Here is a 22,850-nt window from a genome sequence, read left to right as displayed (position 1 = left end):
CGTTGTACATGTGTAATAGAACAGATGTAAGGCTACTGGCCAACGGACCACCCGCTGGAAGGGTCGCCTATATGGGCTGCCTTTGGAGGTTAGTCGTATCCAGGCTGGGACTGTAGGGAAAAAGAGGTCGTTGCACCGGTTTCGAGGAATGTACAATGCAGTACGACTCCCTATGTTAAAAAGGAGGGCACCGCTTGGGACGACGTACACCTTCCTACACTAGTGCTAGCCAGTGCTCGGCCACCCCTTGTTGCCCCAGTAGGTGGGCTCCCTTGGCTCCGGGGCCTGAACTCTTTAACAATGACGCATGGAAACAGAACAGGCCTCTCAAACATATTATTTTCAACATGATGGGTTGCCCGGTTTTGTATATTTATTCAATTAATCTCACGAGTAGTTTGTATTTAACGACAAATTCTCCAGACCCGACAGAGCCAGTGCACCTGGGATGGACATCACCAAACAGCTCCAGCCTGGAGGTGTGGTGGGAGCCGCCCCGGCGTCCCAACGGTGTCATCGACCACTACCTCGTCACGCTCACCCGTCTCCCAGACACCCACACCGTACCCCCGGACCTCGACTTCTGTAACCAGGACAGTACGTCTGGCGTAGGGGTCCCCCCCCCCCCGCCCCCCACCTACTTTCTAGGTCTCAATCAAAACAGCATTTCCATTTGCTGCTTGAATAACCAGTAATTAATTATTTGCTACAACATTTAAAGAGACAGAGATGATAGAAAATTAGAATGTCTGTATATATGAGCTTGTATACATACTTCCTTAACAATACATCACGTGTAACTATACACACTCATGTATACAGACACCCATATACACTCGTGTGTATCTTCATTATTATTTCTACCCATCCTTAAAACATTATAGGACTTAGCAACTATTGGTTGTACGTAGAAAAATGCACTGTTCTGACCAAAGAAGTTCACATTTTGTACGCTATGGACACTCCAAATAGCAAGCCAAAGAAGTGGAAGAGCAACTTCACAACCTAACCTATCCTCTCCTAGACCAAAATAAGCAATACTGGGTCTAACATCCGCCATCTGAGGCCTAAATGAGTACATATATACTAGGCCTAAGAAAGTTTGAGGTTGGCTTTTACGTTCCTTATCATGCCCTCTATAAAATTAACAGTATATAGTGTGAACTTGTTTTGCGTGCAACAGTCTATATGTGTACGTTCGCTGACTATTAGAATCGTTTCTGAGTGACAGGGTGCATATACACACGTGTATACTAGCATCTATATATACACGTGTATACTTGCACCCATGTACACATGTGTATACTAGCACCCATATACACACGTGTATACTGGCACCCATATACACACGTGTATACTGGCACCCATATACACACGTGTATACTAGCATCCATATATACACGTGTATACTTGCACCCATATACACACGTGTATACTAGCATCCATATACACACGTGTATACTGGCACCCATATACACACGTGTATACTAGCATCCATATACACACGTGTATACTGGCACCCATATACACACGTGTATACTGGCACCCATATACACACGTGTATACTGGCACCCATATACACACGTGTATACTAGCATCCATATACACACGTGTATACTGGCACCCATATACACACGTGTATACTGGCACCCATATACACACGTGTATACTGGCACCCATATACACACGTGTATACTGGCATCCATATACACACGTGTATACTAGCATCCATATACACACGTGTATACTAGCACCCATATACACACGTGTATACTGGCACCCATATACACACGTGTATACTGGCATCCATATACACACGTGTATACTAGCATCCATATACACACGTGTATACTGGCACCCATATACACACGTGTATACTGGCACCCATATACACACGTGTATACTAGCATCCATATACACACGTGTATACTGGCACCCATATACACACGTGTATACTGGCATCCATATACACACGTGTATACTAGCATCCATATACACACGTGTATACTAGCACCCATATACACACGTGTATACTGGCACCCATATACACACGTGTATACTGGCACCCATATACACACGTGTATACTAGCATCCATATACACACGTGTATACTAGCACCCATATACACACGTGTATACTGGCATCCATATACACACGTGTATACTAGCATCCATATACACACGTGTATACTAGCACCCATATACACACGTGTATACTGGCACCCATATACACACGTGTATACTAGCACCCATATACACACGTGTATACTAGCATCCATATACACACGTGTATACTAGCACCCATATATACACGCGTATACTAGCACCAATATACACACGTGTATACTAGCACCCATATACACACGTGTATACTAGCACCAATATACACACGTGTATACTAGCACCCATATACACACGTGTATACTAGCACCCATATATACACGTGTATACTAGCACCCATATATACACGTGTATACTAGCACGCATATACACACGTGTATACTAGCACACATATACACACGTGTATACTAGCACCCATATACACACGTGTATACTAGCACCATATACACACGTGTATACTAGCACCCATATCCACATGGTATACTAGCACCAATATACACACGTGTATACTAGCACCCATATATACACGTGTATACTAGCACCCATATACACACGTGTATACTAGCACCCATATACACACGTGTATACTAGCACCCATATATACACGTGTATACTAGCACCCATATATACACGTGTATACTAGCACCCATATACACACGTGTATACTAGCACCCATATACACACGTGTATACTAGCACCCATATACACACGTGTATACTAGCACCCATATATACACGTGTATACTAGCACCCATATATACACGTGTATACTAGCACCCATATACACACGTGTATACTAGCACCCATATACACACGTGTATACTAGCACCCATATACACACGTGTATACTAGCACCCATATATACACGTGTATACTAGCACCCATATACACACGTGTATACTAGCACCCATATATACACGTGTATACTAGCACCCATATACACACGTGTATACTAGCACCCATATACACACGTGTATAACACCCATATACACCCGTGCATACTGACACGCCTCCGTGCCTCCTCAGCAAGGGCCTACGTGGACAAGAACCTGGTTACCGTCTGGGATGATGACGTGTCGACCGTGCCAGAGAGAACGCCCAAGGAGCAAGTGGAGGCGACGCAGGAGGAGGAGGAGGAGGAGGAGCCTCTGGTCATGGAGGGCGACAACTCCTGCAGGGTGACGCCCGCGCCCTCCTGCTGCGCCTGTCAGAACACTGGGCCAGGTGGCGACCAGGAGGTGATAGGCTTAGAGGATTTCATTACGGACAGCGTCTATCTTAAGATGTGAGTAGTCAAGGTGTTACTTACGCTGGACTTCAAAACATAAGGACAGAAAAAACTGTAGAACGCCTGTTAGTCCAGGTGAGGCAGCGCCCATTTACATACAAAATTGGAAACATTAATTTATAGGTCTAACCTACACTTGAACCAATCCAGCAATCCCACGTTTATTATGTTTCCGCTAGTTTGTTCTATAAATTTACAATCATATTCTACAATGAGCATTTACCAAGTTTTTCTGAAACTGTAATTATCCAATATGTATATATTATTCGTATTGCAATTTGTGTTTACTTATTTATCAGCCTATTAATATCCATTTGTACACTTATTCATTCCTCTCCCCTCATCATAATTTTCGCCTCTCTACAAAATATAAACATAGCTTTTTTAATCTCTTTTCGCCAGAGAAGTTTCTTATTATTCAGAATAATTCTGTCATCCTTCTCTGTAAATATTCCAATGAGTTTGTCTGTTCCAGAGCACAGTGACCGAAGCTCAGTTTCACAAACTAAATGATGCCTAAGAAGGCAAAAGTAAACCTGATGAATAACATGAGATATTTTATTGTTAACACTTCTAAAAATGATTTGCAATATCATATTGGAATTATTTTGAATATTTATACATGGATTTTTTTTTTTTGGGGGGGGGGGCTAAGATTCCTTGTATACATGTCTAAGATCTTTTTCGCATAATAATAATAATTTTAGCATTGTCCAGCTGATATTTGTTATCATTATCTTGACTCAGAACCGAAAATTATTCAGCTTTAGACTGCCTCTGCTAATAATTCATACAACGTAATCAACCTAAATTGTCTTGTATCGATGTTGAGTCTTCTCAATACATTTCTTCCTTTCCTATGTTAATATCGTCTGAAGACCTGCTAATGTTATTCAATCCTGTATAAATCGTTCATTAATATGTTAAGCAAGAGACACTACAATATGGAATTATAAATGGAGGTTACCCGACGGAGCCCGGGTCTCAGTCAATCTCTCTCCCTCTTTTCCATTTCCCTTCCCTACTTCAGTCTCCCCTTCCATTCTCCCTCCCTCCCTCCCTCACAATCTTCCTCCCTTCTTCCCATTCTCCAATTCTCCCTCCCTTCCTCCAATTTTCTTATTCTCCCTTCCACCAGTTATCTCATCCTCCCTTCCGTTCTCCCTTGCGTTATTTCTCCTAGAGGGCAAAACATGTTAAAGTTGAATCAACATTATTAATATTTAATTTTAATCGTTAATAAAATTTACGCTATCAGTATTAACGTTTAATCAGCATTATCGATGTTGAATCAACATTTCCACATTGATTCAACGACGATAGCTCGAGGATTTAGTTGGAATATACCCGATAGACAACCCCAAATTCCAGAGTTCAAAGAGGGTTTTTTATCATAATAGGATCCAATCCTATTGACGGGCATAAGGGTCGACCCCCCCCCCCCCCACCCTATGACACCACCCATACAATCACAATTCACCAAAGAAGATTGCATGAGGCTAACCGCAGCCGTCTGGCCTCCAACCTCGAACCGGCAGAGGCAGATAGACAGACAATCTCTAGTTTTCTTATTAACCTTTTTTTGGGGGGCAAAGAATTCTAATAAGGAATTAGCCTCCATAACAATGTTAGGAAAAATTACACAATGTGTCAAATATAATTAAATATTCGCCATATCATATTTTCTAATTAGTTCATTAAAATAGTGGTTTATAAGCCAAGGTGAACAACATTATGTTTGTGATAGTTCATATTGATTTGGTCTGATCAAATTATGTATATGTGTAGTCAAATTTTTCTTTTGTGGAATTTTTATCAATATAACCTCTATCGACCACAATTTTAGCTAGTCTTTGTTCTATCTTTTACGGTCAATAGGTCGCAACGAGCGACCCGTGGGAACCTCTTCGTCAATGACGAGGAGCTCCAGGCTAAGCTTTGGAACGTCCAGCAGCCCAACGGGAACTCTGTCCGGAAGAACGAAGCGATCAGAGTACCGAAAGAAGATTCCGCTATCCTGCATCCAACCGGAAATAGCGGGTTTTCTAGGCTTCTATTGGGTCAGCAGGAAGAAGACGAGGAGCTTCTGTTTCACCATAGCAAAGTGGAAGAGTTCTCCTTATATGTGGGGCAGGACGATCATTTCTCCTTTTACCAGAGACAGATGAAAGAGTTCCCTCTCCACCAGAGCCAGACGGCGCCCCAGGTCCCTACCCAGGCGGGGATCCAGGCGGACTACCAGGCCCACGAGGAGGACCTCACCCAACACAACCGTACACTCTCCACACACGGTCAGTCCTCTCTACCATGTCTGCTTAAATACTTGAATAACCAACATTTATCTTGTTATGTGTGGGAATATGACTGAGCATATTACCTTTGACAATTCTTTTTTACCTTTATCGACACCTTACGTCAGTTCCACTCACATTAATCTATCGCTACCTCAAAATAGTTAATCGTCACTTAACAGCCATTGTCACTTCAGAGTCATTACCATCACTTGGTCATTCATCGCCACTTCACAGTCGTTCATCGTCACCCCACACTCGGCCGTCGTCGCATGATATCAGTTGGAGACATTCCTTCCCCACGCAGTGATCGCTAATCACCATTCCTGGCGCAGGCTCAGCGCTGCTCCATCAGGTGCGGATGACCCGGGAGCTCCGTGTGCGCCTACACCACCTTCACCACTACTCCTTATACTTGGTGGAAGTGGTTGCCTGCCAGGCGCCCACCACAGTGCCATTGGTGGTCCAGCGCGACCACCTCCCCTTCGTCAGTAAGCTGTGTTCCTCCATCCCCGCCCGCGTCGCCGCCTACACCAGGCCCAGCGGTAAGCACACCTATTCTCTGAGACATCTCTCACATGTCATGTATAACACATCTCTCATCTGTCTTCTGTTGCAAATCTGTTACACTTCCTCTTTCACCTGTCTTGTGAGGTATCAATATCTCTCTTCCCTCTTTGACACCTCTTCCATTTGCCTTGCATGACAAGTGTCTCGTCTCCCAAGAGACCCCCGCCATGTGTGGCCTCTCTCCTGTCTTCTTCACTTCTTATCTGCGTTGTAGATATATAAAGCCCAGAGCATTGTTGTCACCAGAGACGGAGGACAACCACTCTCGTGCCAAGGTATCATATAACAACATATGTGGGAAATCTTACCAGTGGTAATTTATGCTTAATTAATTTGATTTATTAATTAATTAATTACTTAATTATTTATTTGCGATCGGACTCAATCGAATTAATTTACACCAATTATTAAATTCCTTCACACTCTTGCGAGTTATAATTTCAACTGCATGAAAATTAATCCATGAGATGTAAGTCTAGAATATTTAAATTTATTAAATCAACATTATGTAAATCTACTAGTTATGTTTGTTAATTAAAATGTCACAGCCTAGTTGTTATAGTAGTAGAAGTTGTAGGTAGCCAAGCAGGACTCAATTCGGTCACATGGTTAACGGCGTCGCTAATGTAAGCCAGGACCAAGCATCACACACGTGGTCTACGGTCTCTTGGCCCCGAGCAACTTTAGTTATTTTTTTTTTAATTTAAATTTTGCCCCGAGGGGCGAGTTTATTGGGCAGCGCTTCTCATCTTGTGAGTGGACATACCGCCAAAGCAGCATGTACAGCACTCCCCAATAGAAAGAAAACCAGCTGGGTAGTTCATTCTGCCACTTGTACCCAGACACAGCTGGGACTTGCTTAACTGTCTCAAGTGAACAGCTCCTCAAACAAGAATATTAACATCTGTCAACCCTTACAATTTTACGTTACCTTGCAGGTGCAAAATGGGGAATCTTTTAAGAACAGTATCAATATTTGACAAATAGTGTTTCCCTAACTCAAACAATGTGGAGCTTATTATTCAACACATATTTCTAATTACACACAGAAATCACAATAGCGTAATGCATCAAATGAACAAATCCACAAGGACGTGTGGATTTGTTCATTCGATGTATCACGCTATTGTGATTTATGTGTGTAAAGAAGTAAGAGCGAAGAAGTAGAACGGCCTATTGACATAGCTCGAGTGCATGGGGGAGTTGTGTAAAACCCTGGTTTGTGTCTCGGAGAGGCTGCAGGATCCAAGTAAGTTCAGTAGAACTTCTAATTTCAACTCTTTTGACCATGTAGCTCAGTCGATTAAGACAGTGTCTGGGATGCTCTCAGACGTAGGTTCGAATCCTCGGTCCTTGTGGATTTGTACATATTTCTAATGTTTCTCAGGTGTTCACATTCACGTAGATAGTGGTCAAGGCGGTGTCTGTCACTCTCATCACAGATTCTACAACTTCGCTGATCAACTCTTGTTTCCATTCCGAATCTCCACGGATACTTGTATTCTAGAGGATTCTCACTATTACTGATTCTCTCCCGCTGCCACCTCCTCTTCGTCCATAACGATTGGGATTCTTAGCTGCAAGCATGTTGTACCATCGTACAGATTCACTGATTTGTTCTTCTATCCTCCTTTCCTCAGTTACCTTGTCATGGTGATGTTGCCTGACAATACCTCTAATTTGTAGAAGAGTCTTGGGTATGAAGTATTCAGTGTTGTCACCTCGAGCGCCTTCAGCAGCCAGCACATCTGCTCGTTCATTTCCACATATTCCAACATGGGAGGGGATCCACAGAAACTTGACGACTCTTCCCTGGTTTGTTAGTACCCCTGACAGCTATCTTGATTTCAGCGACTATTGCAAGATTTTCTGCCCGATTTTTACTAAGGCTTTGTAATGTACGCTTATGTTACGTTGTTGTGTAGAGTAGATACACGGTGTTTAGTGGGTTTCATATTTATTTAGTAGTCTTGGATACAGCAGTGTCGTAGACGTTGAGACGGAGCTTGGAGCAGAGCAGAGAGGTGAGTGAGGCCGGAGTCGCGGAGCTCTGTGTGGGAGAGCGTTGTAGCTCGATGCGCTCCTAGTCTGCTGACTGTTCTGTGTCGAAGCTGTAGCGTCTTGGGGTCGATTAGAACTGCATACGCCGAGTGCTACATTCTTGACTGTGGAAATTGTACTGTTGGCTATTCTCATATCGCTTGCTTATATGTGGTGACTACACCATAGTTCCCTCCAACAGGATGAAAAGAGTATTACCTGTAATTGGGGAAAGGATTGTAACTTCTGTAATTAGTGGAAATTAGTTATGCCATTAAGATAATGAGAGACTGGAGCGAGTATAATGATTACTCGCTACAGCTCTGTAGCGCTGCTTTTGAATCAGTGCAGATCACTGCACCACTAGTGTTTCGTTCAAGGAATCTTAACGCCATAACAATGGCGTTAGCTCTGCTTGCATTGAAGAGGCATAGTTCTCAATACCTGCTTTTTCTTCCTTCTGCGTTGAAAAGCATTATGCCTAATTACAGTGTATGCTGCACCAGCCCTACCACTGACAGGGTTAGATGACCCATCAGTGTAGATTTGATCTAGTTCATCTCCGGCTTCTTTATAAATTTCCTCAAGATACTTGAGCCTCATTTCTCGTGGTATCATGTTGGACTTTTTTGTTGCCATTTTGCTGCTCCTGTTTCCTCCTGTAAGTAATACAGAACTCAGTTTTTTCTTGGCAATATCATTGTAATGTGATATCTGGTTATCCTAATTGCAAGCTTAGCATTCGGTTCCTTAATTCTGCTATTAACATTGGGAGGGACAACTTTTTTCGTAGATTAAACGATCTGGCAGTTCTTGGAACTCCAAAAATGATTGTCATGGCTTCATTTTGAATGCTTTCGAGTCTTTTCATATCGCTTTGGGAGTAGGTGCATAAAACTGGTTGGGCATAACTTCACCAGTCTCAATTTACCTGCCAACTAATTACACAGTAAAATCTACTACAACATGTATTCAATCACAAGCATTAACTGATTAAAATAACATTGATTAAAGAGTGATATTAAATTTGCTTACCCTTGGGTGTTATAGGGCATACATTATAACCAAAACAGCATATATCTATATAAATAAAAATTAAAATGTACGTTGGTTCAAAATCGCTAATCTCCGATATTTCTTCACCGACTGCTTTGACATTTTCACACAATGTTCCATTCGCATCCGAGCGGGTTTTTACGTACATAATATATAGATGTCACGTCTGTGACAGAATTTTTTTTTTTTTTTAAAACTGATTTTTCATGTGTTTTTCATGTGAGAGAAATCTTCAAAACCTCTTTACCGACTACTTTGAAATTTTGACACAACGTTGCATTCGAATAGGCGAGTCTTTTTTATATATCTACTGTATACATGCCTTACCTGTGACAGGAAAAAACATTCTTTTTTTTAAAAACAGCACCATAGTTTGGAGGTAAGAGCAATACATGCTGTAATCTCCGAAAGTTCTTCACCAATTACTTTGAGATTTTGACACAACGTTCCATTCAAATTGGCGCATGTTTTTATATACCTACTATATAGATGCCACACCTGTGATGTAAAAACATGATTTTTTTATAAAAAAACAGCACCATCTGTTGCAGATAATAGCAACACATGCTATTCAAAATATGTTATGATTCCATTTCAATGTTTCAAATTGCATTGATAAATTTAATTCTCATAGATTTCGATTTATTTTCATTTTAATTTAATTATTTTGTGTGACATTGCGTTGGAATTGAACTGTGTTGTTTACCATACTGTTCATTTTGTGAGTATAGTTTATTTTTTTATTTTTTCATGTGATGGGAACATCAGATCATGGGATGTTCCCATTTTTCTGATAGGTTCATCAGATCACTTGGGAGTGATTCAGAGGAGGGAGTGGGGATTGGTGCGAAGGACGAGAGGACGGGAATAGGGAATGGTGGGAAGGACGAGGGGACGAGAGTGAGGAAGGCGAGGGGACAGGGTAGGGGTAATGGTAAGCAGGACGAGGGGACGGGGGAGTGGAGGATGTTAGGGACGAGGGGACGGAGGAGTGGAAAATTATGGGAAGGACAAGGGGACAGGGAAGTTGAGGATGGTGGGTAGGACGAGAGGACGCGGAATGGGGTAATAGTGGGGAGAATGAGAGAACAGGGGAGTGTGAAATGGTGAGGCGGACGAGGGGAGAGGGAAATGGAGAATGGTGTGGAGGACAAAGGGACAGTCTAGTGGGAGAAGGTAGGGAGGACTAGGGGACGGCGGAGGAGGGATGTTGGGGTGGACAAAGGGACAGAGGAGTTGGGTGTAGTGGGGAAGACGAGGGGACAGGGGAGTGGGGAATGGTGTGGATGGGGGATTGGGGAATAGTGGGGGAGGACGAAGGGACGGAGGAGGGGGGGAATAGTGTAAAAGATGAATTGACGGAGGAGTGGGGAATGGTTAGGAGGACGAGGGGATGTGGAAGGGGGGAATGGTAGGGAGGACAGGGGGACAGTGTTGCTGTGGCTCAGCAATGCACATGCAATGACGAGTCTCAGCAACGTGTGGCCGGGTATAGCTAGTGTATATATATATATATATATATATATATAACTGAAAACTCACACCACAGAAGTGACTTGAACCCATACTCCCAGGAGCAACGCAACTGGTATCTACAGGACGCCTTAATCCGCTTGACCATCACGACCAGACAAAAGGAAGTGATAGCCGAAGCTATTTGAACCACTTCCTCGCCGGCACTCGGATGGTAATCTTAGGCATAGCATTTTATCAAATCACCTCATTCTTTGGGGCACACGTCATTAACACAAATGCAAACAAGCCTGAATGGTCCCCAGGACTATATGCGACTGAAAACTCACCCCAGAAGTAACTCGAACCCATACTCCCAGGAGCAACGCAACTGGTAACTACAGGATGCCTTAATTCGCTTGACTATCATAACCGGACATAAGGAAGTGATAGCCGATGCTATTTGAACCACTTCCCCGCCGGCACTTGGATGGTAATCTGGGTTAAGTCACTTCTGGGGTGTGAGTTTTCAGTTGCATATAGTCCTGGGGACCATTCAGGCTTGTTCGCATTTGTGTTCCTCACGTGTGCCCCAAAGAATGGGGCACACGTGAGGAATATTATATATATATATATATATATATATATATATATATATATATATATATATATATATATATATATATATATGTATATATTGTGACGGGAAAGTGTAGGTGTTAGGCAGTTCTCCTAATGACTGGTGTCAATGCCTATCACATTTTAGAAAAAAAAGATCGACTGCTTGGCTGCTGTCTGTGGTAAAGTAAGGGAAGACACGCAAAACACAGTATTAACAATGAAACTTTAATTAACTTTAAAAATTATGTATAAGACAATTTCCTTGGCTATGTACAGTGCAAACAAACAAGTCAAAAAAATATAACATAAAAATTAAGAACAAGGGTGACGTTACTCTACAAATAAAATAAAGACAGAAAAATGATTAAACATGTGCTGAGAATATAGCGCTGGCTGAGAACCTCCACCAATAAACAGAGTGTATATCAGTTGGTTGTTCACAGCTTGAGAGCACAAGGATATTCTAACTTCAATGGATGGTTCAAGCCCAGACATCGACTTGGTAGAGGGCGCTGAGGTGCAGAGGTGCAGGTGTGCAGTCGGCGGGTCACCAATCAGAAGCAGGCAGGCTGGAGTGGTAGTTTGCTGGTTGACGACGGCGGCGAGCCGACATGGAGGGAGTGAGGAGTTGGGGAAGTTTAGGGTACGTTTGCCTCCTGGTCAAAACGTTTTGTGCTACTGGTAGACGTATCTTGAAGGTAGCATCTTTGTGTTGTATATATATAAGTAACTTTACGTAGGGAAGAGCAGGCTCAATCTCTCTTAAAAGAGATTACCGTCACAACTCCCCCCCCCCCATAGCCTGCTCTAACTGGTCAAGTTACTTCTTCTGATGGTAGAGTGGTATGTGTAGCTGCCTCTACCTCATAGACTCTGGAGAGGGCGTCTGCTACGATGTTGTCAGAACCCTTGATGTAGAAGATCTCCAGGTTGAAATTCTGCAGATACAAAGCCCATTGTAGAAGTCGTTGATTGGTGAATTGGGCTTGCTGCAAGAAGTGTAGCGGATTGTGGTCCGAGTAGATGGTGGTAGACCGAGCACCTTGTAGGTATGATGCAAAGTGCTGTAAGTTCAGGACGATGGAGAGAAGTTCTTTTTCGATAGTGCTGTAGTTCTTCTGGTGAGGTTTTAACTTGTAGCTGTAGTAGCTAGCAGGTAGAACCTCGCCTCGTTGTTGCATCAGGATGTCTCCGATGCCGGTACCACTGGCGTCGACATGGAGGATGAAAGGCTTCGTGATATCTGGCGAGGCGAGAATGGGATTAGAACAGAGCAGAGATTTAAGTTGTTCAAAAGGGTTTGTTGAATGGTCCAATGATACCGTTACTTGGGGCTGGTTAAAGTGATCAATGGTGTCACTACCGTACTAAAATTCTTCACAAACCTACGGTAGTAGGAGGCAAGACCAAGGAAGCACTGGAGCTGCCTCCTGATGGTAGGCTGTTGGTAATGCTGGATGGCTTGAGTGTGTATGTTTAACGGAGCTAGGCTGCCACTCCCTATCACATGACCAAGATAACGCACTTTACCTTTAGCAAAGGTGGACTTGCCCAAGTTGATGGTGAGGCCAGCTGTCAGGAGCTTGGCGAACAATTGTAGCAGCTGGAGCAGATGTTCGTTCCAGGTGTTAGTTGCCAAAACGATATCATCCAAGTAGGCGTAGGTGTGATCTAAGCCCTGGATGACGCGGTTGACAGCTCGCTGGAAGGTGGCCGGGCCATTACATAGTCCAAATGGAAGGCGTTCATATCTGTAAAGGCCAAAAGGAGTGGTAAAGGCAGATATTTCCTTAGCTCGCTCAGTCAAACATACTTGGTAGTATCCCTTGAGTAAGTCTAGTTTGGATAAATACCGAGCATTACCAATGGCATCAAGGATGTCATCTATTCTAGGTAATGGGTAAGCATCCTTGACAGTCACAAGATTCAATTTCCTGTAGTCGGTACACAGCCTCACTTTACCGTGCGGTTTCGGCACCAAGATGCAGGGTGAGGCCCATGGGGACTCACAAGGGGTGGCCAGCCCATGATCCAGGAGGTACTGTACTTCAGCATGCATAACTTCCTTTTTGCTCAGGCTGATTCGGTAGAAAGGTTGACGAATCGGCCGGGTGTCAGGGAGTAGCTGGATGTCGTGCTGAACCACATTACACTCCTGTGGATCATCTCTGAACAACTTCTGATGTTCCTTGAAGATTCTGATGAGAGGAGCACTATTACTGTCCTGCAAATAGGTATGAAGATCAGTTAGGATTTCTGAGTTGGAAGGCACTGACTCAGTGTTAGTGCTTTCAGGAGGAGAAGCAGGGAAGGTCTCACTGTGGAAGTATGGACCTTTAAATGTGGATAATGATACCAACACAGTGGGGGGAGTACCTTGATACTGCTTCAGGAGGTTGACGTGGCACAACTGGGTCTTCCGCCGCCAATCTGGAGTCTCAAGAACGTAGTTGTGGTTGTTTCTGCACTCCTTGATGCGGTAGGGTCATGAAAACTTGTTTTGCAAAGGAGAACCTGGGATAGGAAAATATGCCAACACGAAGTCTCCTGGTTTAAATTTCCTTATTTTGCTGCATTGGTCAGAACGAGTCTTCATCCTCTCCTGAGCTTTCAATAGGTTGTCATTAGCAAATTTACATACTCTCGCTAGAAGGTGCTTTAAGTTTTGAAGAAACTGGGGCACATTCTGAGGGTCACTGAAGGTGGCATTACGTAAAGAGTCTTTAAAAGCTTTGAGAGGAGTACGGCACTTACGTCCGTAGAGCATCTCATAAGGAGATACTCCTAGAGACTCATTGGGGAGACTTCTAAAAATGCACATAATGAGGTCAAGTTGTTTGTCCCAGTCCTTCAAGGTTTCATTGCAAAATTTCTTTAGGAGTGCTTTAATAGTCTGATGACTACGTTCAAGAGAACCCTGTGAAGCAGGATGATAGGGGCTGGACAATACCTGTGTGATGTTGAACTCTTCCAGTGTCTTCTTGAAGAGATCACTGGTGAAGTTGGTGCCACAGTCACTTTGAACCTCTCTTGGAAATCCATACTGGGTGAAGATCTTCAATAGTTGCTTCACCACAGTAGCAGCCGTAATGTTCTTTACTGGAACTGCTATGAGGAATCTGGTGGTAGGACACAGGATAGTTAGTATATAGGCATTGCCAGAACTGGTCCGGGGATAAGGACCAACACAGTCTATGATGAGTCTGTGGAAAGGTTCCGCAGGCACCTGGATAGGAGTCAATGGAGCCTTGGGAATAGAGATGTTAGGTTTACCTGCCATCTGACATGTATGACACTGTTGCACGTAACTTTTGACGTCTTTAACCATACCTGGCCAGTAGTAGTCTTGTCTGATTCCGTGGTAGGTTTTGTTAAAACCATAGTGAGAAAGTGCTCCGTGGGCCAGGTGTAGAATATCGGGCCGTAGGCTGGTGGGAACCACTAGTTGTTCGACATTTGCCCAATCGTCATCCTCCTTCAGCTTACTGGGTCTGTATCTGCGGTAGAGCAACTGATTCTCTAGGAAGAACCCAGGGGTACTGTCAGATTGAGTCTCAGCCTGGAAGAATAATGGTGTTAATGATGGATCTTCCCTCTGTAACTTACGGAACTCCAAACTAGTAAGATTCGGTGGTAGATTCTGATGGTCTTGAGGGACAGCGGTTGCAGTAGAGTCAGCTGGTTGCGGGCGTGCAGCTTGTGCACGGGTGGTCACCAAAACCGGAGGAGAAACTTCACTTTCTTGGACCTCTGCTGGAACATACTTAAAGATGGGATTGTCCACTACAGAGTTACACACCTGGGGTTTGTCCATGATGATCAGGTTGGAAGGTTGCAGATCTTCTGCCAAGTCATTGCCCAGGAGAAGTTGCACTCCAGACATCGGAAAAGGCTTTTCCCTGATGGTGACTTGGACTTCACCGGTCACGAAAGGACAATCCAGGTGGACTCTGGCGAGTGGATACGGAGTGGTAGCAGTGAGGTCAGTGATAAGGACGTTTTCCCTGGTGTAGGTGACGTTAGGCACAGCCGATTTCAATATTATTGACTGAAGAACCATTGTGTCCCTCAAGATCTTCAATTTGAAACGTCCCTCCGAATCTGTACTGCTGGCAGAGACAGTTCCAGGATACAGGTGTTTGCTGAAGAGAGAAAGATCATTAACAGGAACACCAACATTCATCACAGGCTTACCGGATTTAGGAGGAGTCTGTTTGGATTTAAGAGTTTCATTGCCTTTGTATTGAGCTTTTCCACATTTATCCATGGTATGTCCATAGAGTTTGCAATACTTACAATACAATTGAGAGCTCGCTTGATCGGTACTCACTTTATCATAACTATACCAAGACTTCTTACTGGAAGGTGGATCTGGTGTTAGCCGGGGGATGAGGCTGTAGGTGTCAGCCGACTTCGCACATCTGATGTATTCGGTTTCTTCTTTGTCTGCTAAATATAAACGGATGGAAGGGGAAACACGTCTAAAGAATTATTCAACTAGAATGAGGTTGACGAGTTCTGAAAATGTAGAGACATGTGCTGCTTCCAGCCATTTCATGAAATATCTTTTCTTTGTATTGGCAAATTCTAAAAAGGTGGTGGTACTTGCCTTTAAATAATCACGGAATTTTCGTCTGTAGCTTTCGGTGGAGAGAAGGTAGGCGTCCAACACTGCTTGCTTCAGGGTCTGGTAGTCATTCTCAGACGCTAAGGTACTGAGTGTAACTGCAGCTCTACCTGTAAGATGCACTCTGAGAAGGGTAGACCATTGATCTGCAGGCCAGCTAAGTTTTTTTAGCTAGGGTCTCAAAAGTGGTGAAAAACACGTCTATCTCTGTCTCAACGAATGGTGGCATTAACTTACTTGCATGGGAGACATTGAAACTTACGGGAAGACTAGCTGTAGCTTGTTGGCGCTGAGTGTGGTGTGTAGTTTCCAACGCGAGTTCTTGTCGACGATATTCGAGAGCACGATCAGCTTGCTGTTTACTGTACTCCCGTTGCATCTCTAGGTCACGTTTTCTTGCTTCAAGCTGCTCCCTCTCCCTCTCACGGAGTAAGGCAGCCTCTTGTTCCCTTTCTTCTTTCCTGAGGGCAGCCTCTTCCTTCTTTATCTGGAGGGCTTCTTTTTGTTGTTGAGGGCTTCTTTTTGTTGTTCCCGCTCGATCTTTGCAAGTTCGAGTTTTAGCTTCATAGCTGCCAGAGCATGTTTATCTGTAATATAATAGTTTTCGTGAGCTTCAGAGTCTATCATTCCTTCATCTAAGAGGTAATCCAAGATAAGATTATGCAAGTCATTTTTGTTGGCTCCATGGGAAAAATCTAGGTGATACTCGTGTGTAAGAGTTTGTAATGCGGTCCTCTTGGCACGACTTAAATTCCCTACTTCACTTGCCGGATCATTACGAAAAGCTAGGAGACGAAACATGGTGAAAAATAGCACATAAATGTACAATGAATATACTTGCGATAATGTAAGTGTCAGTAACAGGATGACGTGGCAACTGGTAACTATCCTGTGGTAATTTAATATTTAACAATTAACGTTAATCTTAGTATGGTAAATGATTAGTCAATCAAAATCGCAGGAAATCTTGTACCCGGTACTCAATGTAAGAGAATAAGGGCAAGAAAATCCTACTAAATAAATGAAACCGATAGTTTCTAAAACAAATGAAACATTTAATTGTTTCAAAAGTGAATAAGGTAGTCCAAGAATGTAGGCATACCTTGCCGAGTCTCTATAGGACAGAAGCAAGGGGTTTTCCCACTAAATGAAATATGATACTTACAGAATTAGCGATCTTTGTGCTCTGAAAAAAGAAAGCTAATTCCCTACCTAAGTAAATATCATCATCTCTGACTGACGTGTTGGGGTGCGAATGTCAACTGGTGACGAGAACTGCTGCTGAGGTCCCAACTCAGCAACTTAGTCCGTGCTAGAGGAACTATGGCCCTCTTATCCTCCTTCGGTCGGATTGCAGAAGATAGGGTGCTTTGACCCGAAGACAAATCAAAGTACCAGGGTACCAAAATGATGATCTGCCGGAATGTGAGAAATATCCTAGGGACAAAAAAGGTGGAATACACGAGTAATAACACTAAGGGAGAGATGACCAATTAAGAGAATGACTGAGGCCTACAGTCACCACGTAATCCAAAGTTATCCAACACTCACAATATGCTACCCTCGGAATGCACAAAATACACAGCACCATATAAATATTAAAAGTAATGAAAATATTAAAAACCAACTGTATCAAAGCCAAGTACACTTACCACAAATTGATGTTCTGGTACTAGTACCTGAGTGAAGCTCCTTGGGCAGGCCCCCATAAAAATGACGGGAAAGTGTAGAAGTGTATGTGTTCGGCAGTCCTCCTAATGGCTGGTGTCAATGCCTATCACATTTTAGAAAAAAAAATCGACTGCTTGGCTGTTGTCTGTGGTAAATTAAGGGAAGACACGCAAAACACAGTATTAACAATGAAACTTCTTATGATGTCGAAGACATCATAAGAAGGAAAGTGAAACGCCATGCAACCTCTGAAGAGACAACTAACACAACACCTATACCCCCTATTAGACTATTTTACAGGAACTTCTTTTCCACAGCTCATAAAACGGAGGAAAGGGTCCTGAAAGATATTGTTAATAGAAACGTTATCCCTACAGACAAAAATCAGAGGATACAACTGACGATTTACTATAAAACCAGAAAAACGGCCAGCCTACTCATGAGAAACTCTCCAGACACAAAACAGAACGCTTTAAAAGAGACTAACGTCGTCTATGCCTTCAAATGCCCTCTTGGGGACTGTAAGCTCCAAAAAACCCAGTATATAGGCAAGACAACAACATCTCTTTCTAGGCGTTTAACGATGCATAAGCAACAGGGCTCCATTAAGGAACATATAATCTCTTCCCACAACCAAACCATCGCCAGAGAAATCCTAGTAAACAACACAGAAATCATCGATAGATACAGCGATAGCAGGCGGCTTGACGTTTGCGAGGCACTACACATCAAGAAGTCAACACCAGCAATCAACAGCCAATTAATGCACAACAATATTCTACCCACCTCAAGACTCCGCTCCAATATAGAAGCATCAAGAAATATGGACCAATAGGCTTTCTACAATCACTTATATTCAATACCCATTGTTTCGTGTTCTGTCTTGTGTTGATGAAATTAATACCCTATTAATGCCACCTCTTGTTCTGTCTTGTGTTGATGAAATTAATACCCTATTAATTCCACCTCACCCCATCCACCTCTCTCAAATGCAGATATAAACAAAGTCGGAGATGCGTAAGTTCTATTCAGTTGTGTATTTGTAAACTAAAGTCTTTGAAAATGTAATAAGTTTTACGAAACGCGCTTGTGTCGCGTCAGACTAGAAATAAAAATGAATTTTGGAGAATTGATTTTTGATTTACCTCCAACAGTGAAAAGAAATGTACGAAAGATTGAGAAAATTCGTGTTTGAATTATTAATCTTACTTTTTCGGTCATATTTAATAATAATATATATATATATATATATATATATATATATATATATATATATATATATATATATATATATATATATATATATATATATATATATATATATATACTTATATATATATATATATATATATATATATATATATATATATATATATATATATATATATATATATACTTATATATATATATATATATATATATATATATATATATATATATATATATATATATACTTATATATATATATATATATATATATATATATATATATATATATATATATATATATATATATATATATATATATATATATATATAGTATATATACTATATATATATATATATATATATATATATATATACTATATATATATAGTATACATATATATACTATATATATATATATATATATATATATATATATATATATATATATAAATATATATATATATATATTATTAAATATGACCGAAAAAGTAAGATTAATAATTCTAACACGAATTTTCTCTATCTTTCTTACGTTTCTTTTCACTGTTGATGATAATTCAAAGATCAATTCTCCAAAATTCATTTTTATTTCTAGTTTGACGCGACACTTGAGCGCGTTTCGTAAAACTTATTGCATTTTCAAAGACTTTAGTTTACAAACACACAACTGAAACTGAACAGAGTTTTGCACATCTTCGAGTTTATATCTACATTTGGGTGAGGTGGATGAGGTGAAAACGAACTTTCAACAATGGGTATTAAATGGGTATTAAATTCAAACACAAGACAGAACACGAAACAATGGGTATTGAATGGAAGTAATTGTAGAAAGCCTATTGGTCCATATTTCTTGATGCTTCTATATTGGAGCGGAGTCTTGAAGTGGGTAGAATATAGTTGTGCATTAATTGGCTGTTGATTGCTGGTGTTGACTTCTTGATATGTAGTGCCTCACAGACGTCAAGCCGCCTGCTATCGCTGTATCTATCGATGATTTCTGTGTTGTTTGCTAAGATTTCTCTGGTGATGGTTTGTTTGTGGGAAGAGATTATATGTTCCTTAATGGAGCCCTGTTGCTTATGCATCGTTAAACGCCTGGAAAGAGATGTTGTTGTCTTGCCTATATACTGGTTTTTTTGAGGCTTACAGTCCCCAAGAGGGCATTTGAAGGCATAGACGATGTTGGTCTCTTTTAAAGCGTTTTGTTTTGTGTCTGGAGAGTTTCTCATGAGTAGGCTGGCCGTTTTTCTGGTTTTATAGTAAATCGTCAGTTGTATCTTCTGATTTTTGTCTGTAGGGATAACGTTTCTACTGACAATATCTTTCAGGACCCTTTCCTCCGTTTTATGGGCTGTGGAAAAAAAGTTCCTGTAAAATAGTCTAATAGGGGGTATAGGTGTTGTGTTAGTTGTTTCTTCAAAGGTTGCATGGCGTTTCACTTTCCTTCTTATGATGTCTTCCACGAAACCATTGGAGAAGCCGTTGTTGACTAGGACCTGCCTTACCCTACAGAGTTCTTCTTCGACTTGCTTCCATTCTGAGCTATGGCTGAGGGCACAGTCGACATAAGCGTTAACAACACTCCTCTTGTACCTGTCCGGGCAGTCACTGTTGGCATTCAGGCACATTCCTATGTTTGTTTCCTTAGTGTAATCCCTACAGACAAAAATCAGAAGATACAACTGAAGATTTACTATAAAACCAGAAAAACGGCCAGCCTACTCATGAGAAACTCTCCAGACACAAAGCAGAACGCTTTAAAAGAGACCAACGTCGTCTATGCCTTCAAATGCCCTCTTGGGGACTGTAAGCCTAAAAAAACCCAGTATATAGGCAAGACAACAACATCTCTTTCCAGGCGTTTAACGATGCATAAGCAACAGGGCTCCATTAAGGAACATATAATCTCTTCCCACAAACAAACCATCACCAGGGAAATCTTAGCAAACAACACAGAAATCATCGATAGATACAGCGATAGCAGGCGGTTTGACGTCTGCGAGGCACTACACATCAAGAAGTCAACACCAGCAATCAACAGCCAATTAATGCACAACTATATTCTACCCACTTCTAGACTCCGCTCCAATATAGAAGCATCAAGAAATATGGACCAATAGGCTTTCTACAATTACTTCCATTCAATACCCATTGTTTCGTGTTCTGTTTTGTGTTTGAATTTAATACCCATTGTTGAAAGTTCGAATTCACCTCATCCACCTCACCCAAATGCAGATATAAACTCGAAGATGTGCAAAGCTCTATTAGGTTTCAGTTGTGTGTTTGTAAACTAAAGTCTTTGAAAATGTAATAAGTTTAACGAAACGCGCTCAAGTGTCGCGTCAGACTAGAAATAAAAATGAATTTTGGAGAATTGATCTTTGAATTACCATCAACAGTGAAAAGAAACGTAAGAAAGATAGAGAAAATTCGTGTTAGAATTATTAATCTTACTTTTTCGGTCATATTTAATAATATATGTCTACAGGAAAGACTGCTACCAAAATATACTAATATATATATATATATATATATATATATTTTATTAAATATGACCGAAAAAGTAAGATTAATAATTCTAACACGAATTTTCTCAATCTTTCGTACATTATGCTTCACTGTTGGAGGTAAATCAAAAATCACTTCTCCAAAATTCATTTTTATTTCTAGTCTGACGCGACACGGGCGCGTTTCGTAAAACTTATTACATTTTCAAAGACTTCACAAATACACAACTGATTAGAACTTGCGTTTCCCTGATTTTATATCTACATTTGAGTGAGGTGGGAAGGGTGATGTGGCATTACATTTGAGTAAGGTGGGAAGGATGATGTGGCATTAGAGGATATTAATAGGGTATTAAAAGTATCAACACAAGACAGAACACGAAACAATGGATATTGAATAGAAGTGTTTGTAGAAAGCCTATTGGTCCATATTTCTTGATGCTTCTATATTGGAGCGGAGTCTTGAGGTGGGTAGAATATAGTTGTGCAATAATTGGCTGTTGATTGCTGGTGTTGACTTCTTGATGTGTAGTGCCTCGCAAACGTCGAGCCGCCTGCTATCGCTGTATCTATCGATGATTTCTGTGTTGTTTACTAGGATTTCTCTGGCGATGGTTTGGTTATGGGAAGAGATTATATGTTCCTTAATGGAGCCCTGTTGTTTATGCATCGTTAAACGCCTAGAAAGAGATGTTGTTGTCTTGCCTATATACTGGGTTTTTTGGAGCTTACAGTCCCCAAGTGGGCATTTGAAGGCATAGACGACGTTAGTCTCTTTTAAAGCGTTCTGTTTCGTGTCTGGAGAGTTTCTCATGAGTAGGCTGGCCGTTTTTCTGGTTTTATAGTAAATCGTCAGTTGTATCCTCTGATTTTTGTCTGTAGGGATAACGTTTCTATTAACAATATCTTTCAGGACCCTTTCCTCTGTTTTATGAGCTGTGGAAAAGAAGTTCCTGTAAAATAGTCTAATAGGGGGTATAGGTGTTGTGTTAGTTGTCTCTTCGGAGGTTGCATGGCTTTTCACTTTCCTTCTTATGATGTCTTCGATGAAACCATTGGAGAAGCCGTTATTGACTAGAACCTGCCTTACCCTACAGAGTTCTTCGTCGACTTGCTTCCATTCTGAGCTATGGCTGAGAGCACGGTCGACGTATGCGTTAACAACACTCCTCTTGTACCTGTCGGGGCAGTCGCTGTTGGCATTTAGGCACATTCCTATGTTTGTTTCCTTTGTGTAGACTGCAGTGTGGAAACCTCCGCCCTTTTCCATGACTGTTACATCTAGAAAAGGCAGCTTCCCATCCTTTTCCGTCTCGTAAGTGAAACGCAGCACGGAACTCTGCTCAAATGCCTCCTTCAGCTCCTGCAGATGTCTGACATCAGGTACCTGTGTAAAAAT

General features: G+C 41.6%; 1 protein-coding gene across 1 annotated transcript in view; it reads left to right on the top strand.

Annotated features, from left to right (window-relative positions):
* LOC123774536 (insulin receptor-related protein) overlaps nt 1–22,850 on the top strand; it is an 879,124-nt gene that overhangs the window by 653,230 nt on the left and 203,044 nt on the right. The window contains exons 14-17 of the mRNA XM_069303789.1: nt 424–597; nt 3,146–3,404; nt 5,286–5,698; nt 6,034–6,243. Coding sequence (XP_069159890.1) covers nt 424–597; nt 3,146–3,404; nt 5,286–5,698; nt 6,034–6,243 — 1,056 coding nt within the window. The remainder of the gene's footprint in view (nt 1–423; nt 598–3,145; nt 3,405–5,285; nt 5,699–6,033; nt 6,244–22,850) is intronic.

This window comes from Procambarus clarkii, chromosome 51, assembly GCF_040958095.1.
Source record: "Procambarus clarkii isolate CNS0578487 chromosome 51, FALCON_Pclarkii_2.0, whole genome shotgun sequence".
NCBI classification, from domain to species: Eukaryota; Metazoa; Arthropoda; class Malacostraca; order Decapoda; family Cambaridae; genus Procambarus; species Procambarus clarkii.
This window is presented reverse-complemented; position numbering and strand designations above follow the sequence as displayed.